Below are 16744 nucleotides of genomic sequence, written 5' to 3' on the forward strand. Positions count from 1 at the left end.
TCTTTTCCTGCAATGCCGTGAAACTTGGTGAAGTCATGCTACATCTGCCCCAAAACAGATGTCGGCCTTTTTAGTTTGTTTGTGTCGTTTCGTTTTGTTTCGTTCTTTTTCGCTTCAAGTTCTTTTGCCGCTTTGACTCTGTTTAGATATATTCTTCGCTCGCGCTGATGTTTAAAAGTTGGTTGTCCATCGATCAGTTCTCTCATGTTTATTCTCTCGGTCACGAGTCTAAATTTGTCGTCCTTTGGTCCATTTTGCAACGGCTCCAAAAGCTGTATAACCTATAAAAGAAAAAAAAAACAAATCAAAGATTTCAGACCTTTTTAAACAGCTCACTTTTGATGCGAATTACTTGCAAATTGTGTAGTATTGCATTTAACTTGTGGTCTGGGGGGTGGGGTGTAAAGTTGCCAAATAGAGAGATAACATGCCGAGAGAGTTGGTCCACTAGCAGTACAGTTTTGGGGTGCGGCAAACTGCACTGTCTAGCAGACCAACTCCCTCGACATGTTATCTCTCTATTTGGCCAATTTCTACTTTTTTTTACAGCCGCCTCTCAAAGCATGAACGAGAACATTACTAATCTCCAAGCATATTCGGTGGGGCAAGGGGACTTAATGTTGGTCACCTGTATCCATTGGTTAAAATAAAGTCTCCTTGATCCATTGATTCTGCTCGGAAATTAGGACGTTACTACTTTACTGCTTGGATGTTTTATCTTTCGTGAGGATATGAATCGGAGGATTTGAGTAGCCTGACGTGCTAGCCAGGCCAGGTGGACAGGTCAGGTAGGTAGCCTGGGCTGGCAGGCACCCAGTTTTTTTCCGTAAACCCGACATCCGAGCACAACAACTCGTCTGAGAGCATTCATGTTCATGTCACAAAATAACATACTACGTGAAATGATAAAATCTATCTGCATTGAGCAGTAAACGTATTAACACCAACTTCAGTTACAGATACAGATACAGAATCAGTAACACCTAGCTTCAGTGCACATTGAACCAGTAACACCTAGCGTCAGTGCACAGTAAACCAGTAACATCTAGCTTCAGTGCACATTGAACCAGAAACTCCTAGCTTCAGTGCACGGTGAACCAGTAACACCTAGCTTCAGTGCACATTGAACCAGTAACACCTAGCTTCAGTGCACGGAGAACCAGTAACATCTACCTTTAGTGCAAATGTGAACCAGTAAAAATCTAGCTTCAGTGCACATTGAACCAGAACACCTAGCTCCAGTGCATATTGAACCAGAACACTTAGCTTCAGTACACAGTGAACCAGCAACAACTAGCTTCAGTGCACAGTGAACCAGTAACACCTAGCTTCAGTGCACAGTGAACCAGTAACACCTAGCTTCAGTGCACGGTGAACCAGTAACACCTAGCTTCAGTGCACAGTGAACCAGTAACGCCTGCTTCAGTGCACAGTGAACCGGTAACACCTAGCTTCAGTGCAAAGTTAATACTTGATACTTTGATACTTTATCTGGATATCCATTAGTTGCACAAATTTTGAACAAGTAACACTTAGCCCCAGTGAACATTGAACCAGTAACACCTAGCTTCAGTGCAAAGTGAACCAGTAACACCTAGCTTCAGTGCAAAGTGAACCAGTAACACCTAGCTTCAGTGCAAAGTGAACCAGTAACACCTAGCTTCAGTGCAGAGTGAACCAGTAACACATAGCTTCAGTGCACAGTGGACCAGTAACACATAGCTTCAGTGCACAGTCAACCAGTAACACTTAGCTTCAGTGCACAGTGAACCAGTAACACTTAGCTTCAGTGCACAGTGGACCAGCAACACCTAGCTTCAGTGCACAGTGGACCAGTAACACCAAGCTTCAGTGCACAGTGAACCAGTAACACTTAGCTTCAGTTCACAGTGAACCAGTAACACCTAGCCTCAGTGCACCTTGAACCAGTAACACATAGCTTCAGTGTACATTGAACCAGTAACACCTGCTTCAGTGCAATTAAACCAGTAACACCTAAAGTAGCTTCAGTTTACACTAATCCGGCAACATCTAGCTTTAGTGCACAGTGCACGGGTCAGAATTGCCTAGATTGTCATCAAAATGTCGACTCCTGTGTTTCTTGTGTATTTGTGTATAAAGAATAATAATTACAAGTCAGGAATTGAATACTTACTGTAGCGTTTAGTACTCGGCAAAACTCGGCGTCCACCTCAAACTGTGAATTCCACCTGGATGCCTCCACTGTGAGGTTTGTTTTCCCTTCCTTCCGTTCAGCACAGTACGTGTTGACGCGCTCGTTAACATCCTTAAAATGCTGCACTTCCTCAAAGAAGCCTGGACCCTGTGTGTTTGATGAATAAAAGCATCATTTTTGTTCTCAAGCTAAGTTTATATGAATGCTATCTTTAGGTTTGTATTAATACATTAGGAATGTGCCATCTTGCTGTATTATTTTTGCACAGTTAGTCATAGTCTTCTGATACTGACTGACAGAGAGAGAGAGAGAATACATTAGAAACAAAGGTACAAAAATACATTTTTGTATTATGGGAAACAAAATGTAAACATCCGTTGTTAGTATCAGAAATCGACGTGCTCTTACCTGTGCTGCGATCTTCCTCCACAAGGACTCGTTGAACGTGTCGTGCAGTAGATAGTCCACGGCTTTCCAGCGTCGTAGCATCGCAATTTCTTTGTCAGAGGGGACGTATTCCTTGAACGAGTAACTTCGGTTGTTCTTCGTGACGTAAAGTACGTCTTGCAGTTCCCAACACATCAGACGTTTGAGGAGAACGTAAGACTCGTCCAGGTGGTCCAGCAGCAAAACGAGGGTGAAGTCGTCTTCTAGTTCATTGACGTATCTGCGAGCTCGCTCCTTGAATGAAAATGAGTTGAAGATTTGGAAACGAACCTTAGTTGGAAGCATTCAGTTGTTACCTCCGAATACGGTGGCTTTGTTGCCCATGAGAAAAGGAGATTTTTCTTAATGTCGTACAATTGTGTACAATGTACTTGTTATTGTACATGTACAATGTGTGCTCGTACAAGCTTGTGTGCCTGTGTTTCTGCGTGGCCCTAGGTTAGGTTGAAATGGATATGGTTGGATTATGTAGTGTCACAGAGACTTGTTTTGAAATGTAGTTCTACTAAATACGTAACTCCAAATGTTCGATGTCTACTGTACATCTTGATCACGAAGTGAGCTAGTCTCGCGAGAACACGAGGTTAGGTCGATACTTGTGTGGGTCAGCCAACATGAACTCAAAGCTAGCCATGGGATTACTAACGGCCCCATCTTGGACATCATTAAGATCGTAGACCAAGAATCACGTAAGGCTCACAGGAGGATCAAGGAAGCAGTCCACATCCGGTTGGAACGTGCCGGGATGAATAAAAAACATGCAATTTTTATGTTTACTGAAGAAAAAAGTATTTTTTTTTGCTACGTTTCTTCTTCTTCGTCTTTTCCAAACAGTGACCTCTGACCTTGGCCAATAACCTGATTTGTTGACGTCTCTCACCACGGTAACTGGTGCCGGGTTACATGGTGTTGCAACTTTATAGTAGAGGGATTTATAGCCCTATATGGCCATATATGAATGTATTTGAATAAGAATCAACAGAGCAGACCATTTGCGAAGGTAAACATTATGCAGTTGGTTGTAAATTTTACCTTTCCAAATGTACCGGGATGAATCGCAACGAACTATTCACCCCTACTGGACACAAGGAGGCGGGGGAGGCCAGAAGACCTACAGAAGTCTCGACCTAGTCTCGTGTTTAAGATTCAAAACAAGTCACCAGTACTGATTGAAGAATTTATACTAACTGTCAACCTTCCACTCACCGTGCTACCGAAGCAATTAGGACAGATAGAGACAACTCAGCCACCCAAAAGAAAACTTAACGGATGTAAATGTACCTTATCTTCCACTCCATCGGTAGGGTAGCCCAAGTCAAAGGCCATGAAGTTCCGAGTGGGGTCCCAGGTCACGTTACAGTGGGCAAAGTTAACCTCGGATCGATTCTTGTACCTCCACGGATTCTCCAAGAACGTCTTGAGCGGGTTTTCGGACTGGATCTTCAGAAGTTCTGGAATGTAGTAATAGTTCATGGCAGACCTCAATTGCTTGCTTGGATCTTGGATGATAGCTGTGTTTGAAATATAAAATTGCACATAAAGATAATGAATATAAGCTACAAGTAAAACATAATGATAAATACAATATGAAACATTGTCAAATCGGAATGTTGTGAAGGTAAAATAGATATGACTAAAGGCGAATAGTTTTCCAGAGATATAGCCCTCACAGATGCAGACTGCAAGCCTGCACTTCAGAAATGTTGCTACATATCAAACGCATCCTCGCAGAGTTACAAAGAAGCAAACCATAGCAGATCCTTTGCTCAAAGCTAATAAGGTATATCCTGCTCTGTTAGGGAACTACTGACTGTGATGTCTTGCTGAATGCTTTTTTAATGTTTCTACTTGATATTTGCCAACAATTCTGTGCCCCGAGGCGTCATCAAAAACATGCAATTTTATTTTTACCGAAGGAAAACATGTTGTTTTTGCTACGTTTCTTCTTTTTTTTTTCAAACAGTGACCTCTGGCCGTGGCCCAGTACCCGATTTGTTCACGTCTCTCACCACGGTAACTGGTGTCGGGTTACATAATGTTGCCATAGAGGGGCGATTTAAACTCTGACCATACATATGAATGTGTTTGAGTAAGAATCAGCAGAGCAGACCATATTCGAAGGTAACCATCTGCGTTTGGTTGCAAATGTTACCTTTCTGGTTGTTCTGGTATTTCTTGTCAGAACAATAGAAAAACCTCCTTACATATGTAGGCAGTGTCGCCTGGGAACTTGGACCGTAGCCAGGTTTTGTTGTACGTAAAGTGGTTCATCAGGGCGTGATACTGTTCATCAGGGGTGTGGATGTATTCTTCTTCGGTAGGAGAGATGCCCCAAGAGAGGACAACACCCTGGATTGGCAGCATCATCGGTAGCTTGCGGCTGATGGCGTATCTTTGAAAAATCGTACAGCTTGTCGAGGCCCCGACTTTGTGCGGTGCGATAAAGACGTATTTTTGCCGTGGTCGGCTGCAGGTTTGCATTGCCTCTTCTGTTTCCTCTCTGTGTTCTTGGTTGGTCTGAGCTGCAATACTGAAGAAGTTCGATAATCATCATTTTTTATGTTTCCTGTACATAAAAGCCTGTGTACTGTGCAATCATGCAATAAAATGCATTGTTGTAAATATACACCATAGAATTTTTACAGGTTGCTTTAATTAGCTGTTTTCTTGTGTGTCTCATTAGCTGAATACATAACATTCGTTGAAAAAACAATAACATTTGGATGTAGAAAATAAAATACAAAGAATCTCTAAGTTATACCTGTTCTTCATTTTATGAAGTTGCGACGGATATGTACGCATTGGTCATAGACTATCCTTCAGAATGATTGTCACAATGAAGCCGAGCTCCATGAAGAGTAACATAATGGAAAGCGCGATTCCCCAGGGTGTTGTCGCTTTTTTCAATATTGAGGGGAACATATTGGCGATCCTAGAACAAGAATGATATAATAATATTTTATACTAAAGATAAATTCAATTTAATCAGGAGGTAATAACATTTGCTGTGTACAAATAGGTAAGTAAGAGAGAGAGGAGGGGGGGGGGAGGGAGAGAGAGAGAGAGAAATACAAACACAAACACATGATTTTCCTGCAAAACTGCATGGTAACGTACGTTTCTACGGGTTATGAATTTTATGTATTTCAATGCAGCTCAAAATAACAGAATATATCTTTAGAGTTATTGATCTCTACCTGTTATCCCTTCTAATCAAAATTGTCCAAAGCTATTTTGCATAATATTCAATGTTGCTGCCATATTAACAAAAATTACAAAAATGGCTGTTTCGTATGTTCTTTCTTTACCACAAAATAGCCCCCCTCCCCCCAAAAAAACTTATGGGGTTAACGAACTCTCATCTCGTAGGATATCAAAATCAAAGGTGTTGTTTCCGCCTGCTATCCGTGAAATGAAAGGCTATTTTTTTCTATTTTTGCCAGCAAAATAGATATTTATAAAGTCCAGTAGTGGTAAGATTAAATTTACATTTATTCTGGGTGTTTTAGTTGCTACAGTAAGTAAAGTTTGTGTTGTGTAACCCGTAACCTTGGGGTGGGCTTCAGACCTTGTTACGTGGTAACCCAGCTTGACAAATAAGTAAAAAAAATAAAAACAAACAAAATATCTTTACCTGAAATGAATCCCAAAGCCACACTGTGTTGTCCCATTCACTTCAGCACTTAATGGTTTCAGTTTACCACCATGTTGTGGACAGAAATTAGGCAAATTTTTAAATCCAACACTGCCTTTTCTACACAGCAAGTTTTCAGTCCAGTGCCCTGATTTGCTGAATACACATGACCATTTCAGGAACTGGTGTAACAACTTCTAAAGTGTTTTTGACATGCCCCCTAGCGGAATGACTAGATGTTTTCAAGGTTATCTTCTATTCATCGTAATGATCCTGTTGACGTTAAACAGCTTGCTTTTCACTTTGTTTTGAGGTGTTGGGGCATTTTATGATCAACATTAATTAGATTACTGTGGGTCGAATCTGACAACAAATACAGACTGAAGTTTGTGTGTTCTTTTTAACATGGATGGAACATGTGGTTTGTAACGTTACAGCATCAGTATAGCGTTACCACTATAACGTTTCAAACCACATATTCCAACAAATTCATTCTCTATTTGTTGTCAGATTCAACCCATAGTAATTTAGATACTTTGAGGCTCAGCATAAAATGCCACAACACACCTCAAAACACACTGAAAAACAAGCTGTTTAACGTCAACAGAATCATTCCAATGCTTTCCTGTCCTATGCAAATGATGCTTGGACCCCTGTTTTTGCAATGCATTCTGGGGATGGGAAACTCGTGAATAAAAAGAGCCCTCCTCGTATTCTTGCAGAAGTTTCAGTTTAATGAAAGGGTTTAGCCGTCCGGCCAATGACCCTATACAGACACAATGTCCTTGGTGAGACAAATCACTGCTGTCATTATATTTTTGTTCTCCTTCTATCGCCCCGAGGCATGTCCCGGCTGAGGTGACTGGGACAGATCTAGCTAGTTTCTATATCATATATATCATTGGTTTATTTCAAACACAAATCACAATACAGCTCCATCACTAGGCAGCCACAAGGCTGAATTGCGTGAATAAAAGCTTTAGACAGTGAAATAAAATCCTGATCATCATTCCGTGTTGTAAAAACAGTCATTAAATCATATTATAATCATACATTTACATAGACTATTCATGATTTAAAATGTGAACAAGGTACGGTAATGTACTTCTGTTGTACCGCTCTATGTGCGCTGGCAATTGGTCAGGTTTCAAATTAGTTTCTGTGATCTTATACCCTCCTCTGATTATGTCTGTTTTTTCGTCGTACAAGGTAAATGGTTTTGGTGTGTGGCAAACAAAGCATCGATGTCACCACACATTCTAGGCATCAATAGCGAAATACCACTAGAAACTTACCACCTCTTCTGGCGCAACGGCAGCGTGCGTGACTTGGAATCAAGAGGTCCCGGGTTCGAGTCCTGACATGCCACCGATCTTGTGCCCTTGGGAAAGGCACTTTACACGACTTTCTCCACTAGACTCAAGTGAAAATGAGTATTGTCTGTCCAGTATTCGTTTCTATGTGCGGGGCACAACACCAGCAACAACTGCCTCTGTTCCGCGTGTATTGCACTGTTGCAACTTCAATAAATCAAATCAAGTCAAAACCTTAGAATGCCTAAGGTACTAAGTAGCAACCACTGAAATGGTGCTAGAGCATTGTAGAAATCTGCTATGGTCCCATTATAAAGTATGATATATCATAAGAATTAATTATACAAATTAGTTAATTAAGCCATACCATAAAAAGTCCATATTTGGTATATGGGAATGCTTTCGGCATGGACAATAACATTGTAGCAAATAAAATGGATCTTCCATGAGTGACGTCATCTGAACATAACGTCACTCGTATTAGTGAGAAGTTTATTGCAAGTTCGTGCCCGGAGGTTAATTGCAAATTACAAACATAAAAGAACAATGAAACAGAGTATAAAATAACTAAAATCTACATGATAAAAGGTAGTTGTCTAAAGCTATAGCTATGTCTAAAACTATGTCTAAGGGGTTTGATTTCTCTTTTTTAAACAATGGAAAACGTAATGTCCCACCTTTTCCAAAATTAGTGGGTCTTGGGTTTTTAAACCCACGTGGAAGTTTACCAATCAGACTCTAAGTTAGTCCCTTTCGGCCCTTTAACCCACCCTTCTACCTACCCACCCTGTGTGAATAGGGTTAAACCAACTCGGACATTAGGACAACTCTTAGTTGCACCCAAAGATAAGGCCCAGAAACAACAGAAGTGTAGAGTGATTTACCACACACAGTAAGCAGGACAGAACATCAGGGGACTGTTCCCCGAAACTTACATAGGTGTGGTGAAACGAAACGGTCACTCAAAACTAGATTTTCGGAGCATAGGCACCCCAATTCCAATTCGTTTCACAAGACACATATATATTGAATATGGGAGGGACGAATTACCACCGCATTCTATGTGAGGTCAGTTGGGAAACACTTGCCAACAGACGCGAAAAGTTTAAACTTGTTCACTTCTACAAAATGACCAATGGCTTAGTTCCCAAATATCTAAAAGACTTGGTTCCCCCACTTATCCGTAATTCCACCCCTTATGGCCTGCGTACTGACCAGAATTATCTCCCCTTTACCCTCAAAACTGAAAAGTACAAAAAATCCGTCTTGCCTTCTGCCGTTCTTTCTTGGAACAAATTACCCCAGACCGCCAAAGAATCCCTATCCATTCGTGCATTTAAAAATGAATTAGAGTCTTGCTTTGATAGCATGCCCAGACATCCTCACTATTCTCACGGCCACGGACACCATGTGACTCACCTTACCAGACTCAGGCTTGGTTTCAGCCAGCTGAACTACCACCTATTCCAACATCACTGTATCAGTAGTCCTGAGTGCAAATGTGGGCATCCAAATGAGACACCAGAACACTATTTATTGCACTGCAAATTTTATAATACTGAAAGGACCAAAATTTTGTTATCCATATCTTGCCTTCATCTTGAAAACATACTCCCTTCCGACCCACTGACGCCACATTATGTACATGGAGGATTTACTTTCCCGCCACTATTGATGCACTCCTGACGTCATCACGCTTCCAACTTCCCGAAAGTCAACGAGTGCATCATTCATCTGACGAAGGTTGACGAGTTCGACCGAAAAATTGAGTTATTTCTTTGGGTTTGAACAAGCTTAATTAAACTCGGATTCTAACAACACAGATGAGCTTTCATTCGTGCATTATATACTGTATGCTATAGATGTCTTTTCTTGTACACCCCCCCCCCCGAACCTCAATTTCCCATCCAAGCCAGCCAATAGGCGGGCCAATAGGCGGGCAGCATTTCGGCACACCCACAACCCGCGCTTTAGCAGATGTTTATTAAGCTTGTTCAAAAGATTAATTTCTAAATTATTTTCTAAAATTCTGTGTCTTTGAATAGTTGGAGCAAAATAACTACCGAGCCGAGTTAAACCATTTCGGCACTGGGCTTCTGGTGCTTACATGTACGTCGGCCGCGCGGCGTACAGAACAGTATCTTAGGCCAAGACAAATTTGTCTGTGAAAATGTAAGAAAAGAGGCCGTGCAGTCCTGTCCAAGAGTGCCGATAACCTTGTTGTCGCGATTAAAGTATGTTACCCAGGCGGTATGATCTCGAAAATATGAGTGACAGCATCTCCATACCCTTTTTAAAGACAAGGTTTGTCTTGCCGTTTCCAGTGCTGAAGCCGCCGACACTGGACACCAAGTGTTGACGTACCTTCGGCACGGGGGCTCTAGGACGGAAGCCGCCTCACCTTTGTATACCGAGTGCTGAGAAAGGAACCCGTTACTTCGGTACTTGCATTATTTTCACCCCAAATACACCAATTCTTTCATTGTTTATCTGACATTTCCAACTCAGATTACCTGCCACGCCTTACGGAAGGATGCTGTTCAACCCCATTGTCGAATGGAATCGCCCGCAAAGTGGGCGTGGTACGCGCGCGGAATGCTGGTCACTCATTGGATATGTGGATGCGAAATTGATCAAGCCCCCCCCCCCCTCAGGTATGGGGTTAATCGTGGCGTGTTGTTACGCTAGTTGTCTATCCAGCTGCCGTCAACAATCTGTTCATGGTTACCATCTAGATTTTCCTGACAGTAAGGCCAAACCGTCTTAATTTTATGGATGACATCTTTGTAGACCCCCAAACTATAAAGCCAGTGCACGCGGGTGAATAAAAAAATGCTACTAAACAAAAAGAATACAAGGCTGGTATTGTGAATGTGCGTCAGTACATAGCGACGTATACGACAAGTTGGCACATGCTGGCTTTTTGCGGAGTTTATGATTCGGCACTGTATGTATGTATGTTTGTATGTATGTATGTACCGAGATGAGTCGTGGAGCTTCGGTAGCCAGGGTGCCGTCCTCCAGTTACCGCCGGCTCCGCATTGTCGCTAACTACCATGGACTACCCAGGCCTAGAGCCAGGCCAAAGCCTCGGAGGACTTGATCTTTTTTTTAGCACAGGCGAAAATCAATGCGCGCGTGGATGTCATCAATAAAATTAAGGCGGTGTGGCCTACCTGGCAGGGGCAAATTGGGCATTATAGAATACACACACCACAAGTGATGTGCCTAACTATACATTATAGTTTGCTTCTCACAATTAGCCTGGCGGTCCGAAGTCATTTCGATGTCTTATGTAGACCACCCTGTCAAATACCAATGCGTTTTATCCATTTCGGCTTGAAGTATCATGTATCCTGGCACCTGTGTAGGTTTTTGAGCTGCGCCACCTTTAAACCTCTGAGCGCAATAAGCACATTTATCACGATCGTGTGTAATACTTGTATAAAACTACCGCTATTTAGTACATTTAAATCATAAAAGTAAATCTAGAGTCATATTTTAGCTGAAACTGTATTAATATGCTCTCATGTTTTGAAATTCAGACATTTTGAATTCAAAGTATAAATAAGAATCAGTAAGAAACTGCAATCATTTTTGCGTTTGATGAAATGATGTTTTTAAAGTTGGAAGACAAAGATAATTCCAAAAACAAATACAAACTTCTATATAAATGGAAACATACATTAACACCGCATCAGTTAATGAGATGATTTTTTACCGTATGAAAATTTACATTTTTATACAGAGGATTATTGATTATATGTGTGTGCAGTATATCCTGTTGCAAGTACATATGTAGCCTTAGGTTTACTACATAGTTGTTAAATGTATCCAGATTTTAAAGGTTTCTAAGAACAGCTGGTATCACCCGAGTTGTTGGTCATACCGGGAGGGCAACGTAGACAACCTGAAGCGGCAGCGTTAGGGATCATGCCAGCTGGACACTTCAAGCAGGCAGTCAATCCACCGTTGCTGAAATGACCAGGCGGGCACGGCGGACAGTCTGTCCTGTCCTGGTTACTGTAGGTTCCCACCGGACAGTACTCCTGCAACTCGTCCCCTCGCACACACTTGTTGCCTGGCGCGCACTGGTCACAGCGGAACGTGCCGTCATGATCATCTGGTGGGGGGAAACACAGAAGGATTTTACACAGAAGGATCCTACCACAAAACCAGAGAGAAGGGAAGATTTCAAAAAATGTGGAAATGATAGAAAATATTTTTTAAAAATAGGCATTTTGGTGACTTTTGATCTACCATAACATTGACTTTTCACAATTCATAAATTATCATAAAACAACAAGACACATATAATACCATTAAATGCTCAATAATGAACATATGAATGCATTGTACTGGATCAAAAGAAAAGACGCTGTCAAATTTGACAAAAAAACACACACAAAATTTAGGTTTAAAAAGTAATTTTTGGTGATAGGGCATTTTTGGGAAGAAAAGATCAAAACAAGTACACAGGAGTGCTTAAAACATCTTGTAGCATCAGAAAATCAGGGCTATTGCGGTATTTAGTATTAACACCCCCCCCCCTAATATTAGGACATTGCATCCATCCCTCAACAAAGACGGGGGCGCCACAGACTTTCTGCAACTTACGATCCACTGCTCTTCGAGTCAAGTGTGTAATCTGCATTAACCTGGTGTGACAGAAGTGGGAATTGCACCTACAAAAACAACGACTGCAATTGCACAGTTAAAATTTAGGTATGTCCAATTTCGTCTGTTGAAAATAACGGTTGAAATTCGAGTCATAATGACCTCTCCTAATTACAACAACAAGGATGGACTTTCAAGATGTAGGAACCTCTGTTAATAGTCACATAACGGGAGGGGGTGCTTTAACCTTGAACGCTGTTTCATGCATTTATTAGACCTCTCAGCGCTCTAATACTAGTTATCAGGAATTAGGTTTTTAATATAACAAGGGTGGTGTTTAAAAAACACACCAGCGACGAGAAGTATTTAATAATATGGTAGGAGGCATTGTATCGTGCTTGTGTCATGTATTTTTTGTGGCTGACATAGGTGAATAGGTCTATGGAGGTAACCGGTTGCTTTGCTATTGTTAGTTCGCTACAGGCGTTTCAATACATGGCAGAAGTCTCTAGTCTAGATAGTCTAATAACATTAAGAAATGATTATCGTATTCCTACATACGCGTACCTCTTCTTCGTTACTGCCCAGCCCTACAGAGTAGTATTATTGGCAGTCGTTACGCATTGTTAGCAACAATTGTGCCCGGTACTTAAAAAACAAAGGGAAAAACAAGGATAACTGAGAAAGGAACATAAGACAACTGATTTTGTGTGTGCTAAAGACGGGACAAGTGCATTAGTGTGTTAGTAATATTTACATATATACAAAACATGATGGGGGGCTCAATGCAACAGGGTCCTCGCCAGTTCAGATTTGAACTGGGCGAGAGACCCCGCCTCCGCCGCACCAGGCTCAAGTTCATTCCATTCCCTGATGGTGCGGGGGAAGAACGAGAGCCTGTAGAAGTTGGTTCTGCTCGCGATGGCATGCGTACATATTTATAAAATGTCAAAGAATGAAATCATGACATTTTCAGCCTAGCAGGTTATGGTGATTTCAGCTCCTTGAGTTAGCGTAAAATACAATTTGCGTGAAATACAAATGCCAGCGGGATACGACACTGACCTCTTCGGGCCAGGGTAGCCACACTTCTGCCATGTAGCGAAACGCCTTACCACGATGGAGCGAAACGTACTGTAGCAAACTGACAATGTAGCGAAACGACCTGTATTCTCAATGGATGTAATGCAAGGATTTTTGCCTGGATTACGTTTGGAAACACCGCCAGGCTCCATAAATATTGATCCTTTCATTTATTTGTTTGACGTCGGTGTTTACGGCTAGTCATACAGGGTTGAAATTTAAAAAAATGCATATCGTACATAATCGATTAAAAATAAAACGTGCATACAATTTTACTCGTCTGAAAAAAATTGCATGACTTGAAAAATAAAACATGCATTCTGAAACATGCACAGTATATTGCAAGACAAGGACATATTAAATTTTATTCACAATCCGGCGCCGTTGCAGGCAGTCATGTGTTCCAAAGCAGGAACGCTACCGAACGCGTTAAATGATTTCGCAGCAAGAACAACATTCCTTACCTGATTCAACCTTCCTTACCTGACTATACCAGTTTCACAGAGAGTTCCAGTAAACCCAGGCACACACTGACAGGTGCAGTCAGTTTATCCTATTAAGGCCACACCGATTTAATTTTATGGATGACATCCTCTGAAGCCCCCCAAACTAGTGCGCGCGGACGAATAAAAAAGAATTCTGGCCAAAAATAAAAATGCTACTAAACCACAGGAATACAAAGCTGGTATTGTGAATTCGCGACAGTACTTAGCGACGTATACGATAAGCCGGCACATGCTGACTTTTTGCGGCATTTACGAATCGGTACTGTACTTATGTACTGAGTTCTAGAGTCGTGGAGCTTCGAATTCGATAGCCTGGGTGCCCGGCCCCGTATTGTCGCTAACTACCATGGACTACCCAGGCCTAAAGCCAGCCCAGAGCCTCGGTGGACATGATCTTTTTTTCTTTTTTTTTGAGGGCGACAGGCAAAAATCAATGCGCGCGCGGATGTCATCCATAAAATTAATTCGGTGTGGCCTAAATGCCAGTAAAGCCACGGTAAGAACGGCAGCCAATCAGAAACTGGCAGCAAAGCTCGTAAAGATGTTCCTCTTTGAAGCAAACGTAGCATTTAGAAAACAAACAACACGTCCTCACACCTTCGCCAAAAGATGCTATCCTTTAGGACTGACGCATAACATTTTTTCCAAATACGGTGCTTATTTGCATAAAGTACACATCTATAAACAAAAGTTCCAAAAACATAACCTTTTTAGGGAAGGTTTTACCATGTGCAGCATGCCGTGTATAGGGCTAGGGCTTTTGAACAGTAACAACACAGGTATCATGCATATGTTTCGTAGTAGTGTTTTCAAGTTTCAAGTTTATTTATTTCACCAGGGCATACCTCAGATCAGTTGATCTGATTTTCAGGTATCCCTGGGCACACATTAAAATTACATTACACTAGTTCAACGCAACAATATACAACAAATGTTACAAACATTTACATATTATGTCGCAGTACTCACCGCATGTGATGNGCATGACTTGAAAAATAAAACATGCATTCTGAAACATGCACAGTATATTGCAAGACAAGGACATATTAAATTTTATTCACAATCCGGCGCCGTTGCAGGCAGTCATGTGTTCCAAAGCAGGAACGCTACCGAACGCGTTAAATGATTTCGCAGCAAGAACAACATTCCTTACCTGATTCAACCTTCCTTACCTGACTATACCAGTTTCACAGAGAGTTCCAGTAAACCCAGGCACACACTGACAGGTGCAGTCAGTTTATCCTATTAAGGCCACACCGATTTAATTTTATGGATGACATCCTCTGAAGCCCCCCAAACTAGTGCGCGCGGACGAATAAAAAAGAATTCTGGCCAAAAATAAAAATGCTACTAAACCACAGGAATACAAAGCTGGTATTGTGAATTCGCGACAGTACTTAGCGACGTATACGATAAGCCGGCACATGCTGACTTTTTGCGGCATTTACGAATCGGTACTGTACTTATGTACTGAGTTCTAGAGTCGTGGAGCTTCGAATTCGATAGCCTGGGTGCCCGGCCCCGTATTGTCGCTAACTACCATGGACTACCCAGGCCTAAAGCCAGCCCAGAGCCTCGGTGGACATGATCTTTTTTTCTTTTTTTTTGTAGGGCGACAGGCAAAAATCAATGCGCGCGCGGATGTCATCCATAAAATTAATTCGGTGTGGCCTAAATGCCAGTAAAGCCACGGTAAGAACGGCAGCCAATCAGAAACTGGCAGCAAAGCTCGTAAAGATGTTCCTCTTTGAAGCAAACGTAGCATTAAAAAAACAAACAACACGTCCTCACACCTTCGCCAAAAGATGTTATCCTTTAGGACTGACGCATAACATTTTTTCCAAATACGGTGCTTATTTGCATAAAGTACACATCTATAAACAAAAGTTCCAAAAACATAACCTTTTTAGGGAAGGTTTTACCATGTGCAGCATGCCGTGTATATGGCTAGGGCTTTTGAACAGTAACAACACAGGTATCATGCATATGTTTCTTAGTAGTGTTTTCAAGTTTCAAGTTTATTTATTTCACCAGGGCATACCTCAGATCAGTTGATCTGATTTTCAGGTATCCCTGGGCACACATTAAAATTACATTACACTAGTTCAACGCAACAATATGCAACAAATGTTACAAACATTTACATATTATGTCGCAGTACTCACCGCATGTGATGCCCTTTATACAGACACCAAACGTTGTTTTGCTCGTATCCCATTGCAACATCTTGGCGGTTTGCTGGATGTTGTCTCGGCAGCTGTATTTAATGACGGTATTCGATGCGTATGCCGGCCCGTAAGAAGCGCCGGTGTGGCCGTGCCAGCACCCGAAGTTCCCCCCGGCTGCGAGCAGTTGTTGGGCGTCTCCGTACTGCGGAATTCCCTGGAGCAGGTCCCGGCACTCGGTGTTGTGGTAGGCAGTATCGCGCTGGTCGATGTAGCACATGGTCCAGCCGTCGGGAACCCTGTAGCCGGTGGACTGGTCAACCTGCTCTGTCTCCTGCCGCAGGATGCTTCCACAGCAATTCCCTGCAAATAGTCATTAGGCCACAGCAAGTAAATTTTATGGATGACATCGACGCGCGCATTAATTTTCGCCTGCTTTTGGAAAAAAAAAGCAAGAAATTTTGTTGCCTTCTGACAGTGGTCAACATGCCAAAAATGGGCAAAGATGTCTTTTGCCATGCCGGAAGGTTTATGGCAGTATAACTATGACGAGAGGAGACAAGAAAAAGGCTCTGATTTAATGTTTTGTCTCTTACTTTGATGCAATGATGGTGATGATGGCTATGTATATGTGATGTTTCCACCGAATAAAAGCCATTCGTACAATGATTGAGTCAAAATTTTTTAATGTAGGAACCTTGTTTTTTTGGCCCGCCTTGTTTTTTTTTCGTCCCGCTCGCATTAGTATTTTGGTAGTCTGCAGAGGATGTCATCCATAAAATTTACATGCTGTGGCCTTATTT

The 16744-nt window shown here is 41.9% G+C and overlaps 2 protein-coding genes across 2 annotated transcripts in view; both read right to left on the reverse strand.

Annotated features, from left to right (window-relative positions):
* On the reverse strand, positions 1-5475 carry LOC109462542 (galactose-3-O-sulfotransferase 2-like). The gene is made up of 6 exons (XM_019759097.1): positions 5385-5475; positions 4828-5153; positions 3905-4134; positions 2585-2857; positions 2156-2323; positions 1-281 (listed from the first exon to the last, which is right to left on the reverse strand). The coding sequence occupies exons 1-6, from the start codon at positions 5423-5425 to the stop codon at positions 39-41; spliced, it is 1281 nt and encodes a 426-aa protein (XP_019614656.1). The 5' UTR covers positions 5426-5475; the 3' UTR covers positions 1-38.
* Positions 5476-11377: 5902 nt separating this feature from the next.
* LOC109462550 overlaps positions 11378-16744 on the reverse strand; it is a 33815-nt gene continuing 28448 nt past the window's right edge. The window contains exons 20-21 of the mRNA XM_019759106.1: positions 15942-16304; positions 11378-11693 (exon numbers count right to left, since the gene is read on the reverse strand). Coding sequence (XP_019614665.1) covers positions 11422-11693; positions 15942-16304 — 635 coding nt within the window. The 3' untranslated portion in view covers positions 11378-11421. The remainder of the gene's footprint in view (positions 11694-15941; positions 16305-16744) is intronic.

This window comes from Branchiostoma belcheri, unplaced genomic scaffold, assembly GCF_001625305.1.
Source record: "Branchiostoma belcheri isolate BF01 breed outbred unplaced genomic scaffold, Haploidv18h27 scaffold118, whole genome shotgun sequence".
NCBI classification, from domain to species: domain Eukaryota; kingdom Metazoa; phylum Chordata; class Leptocardii; order Amphioxiformes; family Branchiostomatidae; genus Branchiostoma; species Branchiostoma belcheri.

Bases quoted from the DNA above. Each gene is read 5' to 3' on its own strand.
- LOC109462542 (XM_019759097.1), bottom strand. From the start codon at position 5,425: ATGCGTACATATCCGTCGCAACTTCATAAAATGAAGAACAG. The intron at 5,154-5,384 runs GTATAACTTAGA...GAACTTCTTCAG, and splicing joins CTTCATAAAATGAAGAACAG to TATTGCAGCTCAGACCAACC. The intron at 4,135-4,827 runs GTAAGGAGGTTT...TTTCAAACACAG, and splicing joins AGGCGACACTGCCTACATAT to CTATCATCCAAGATCCAAGC.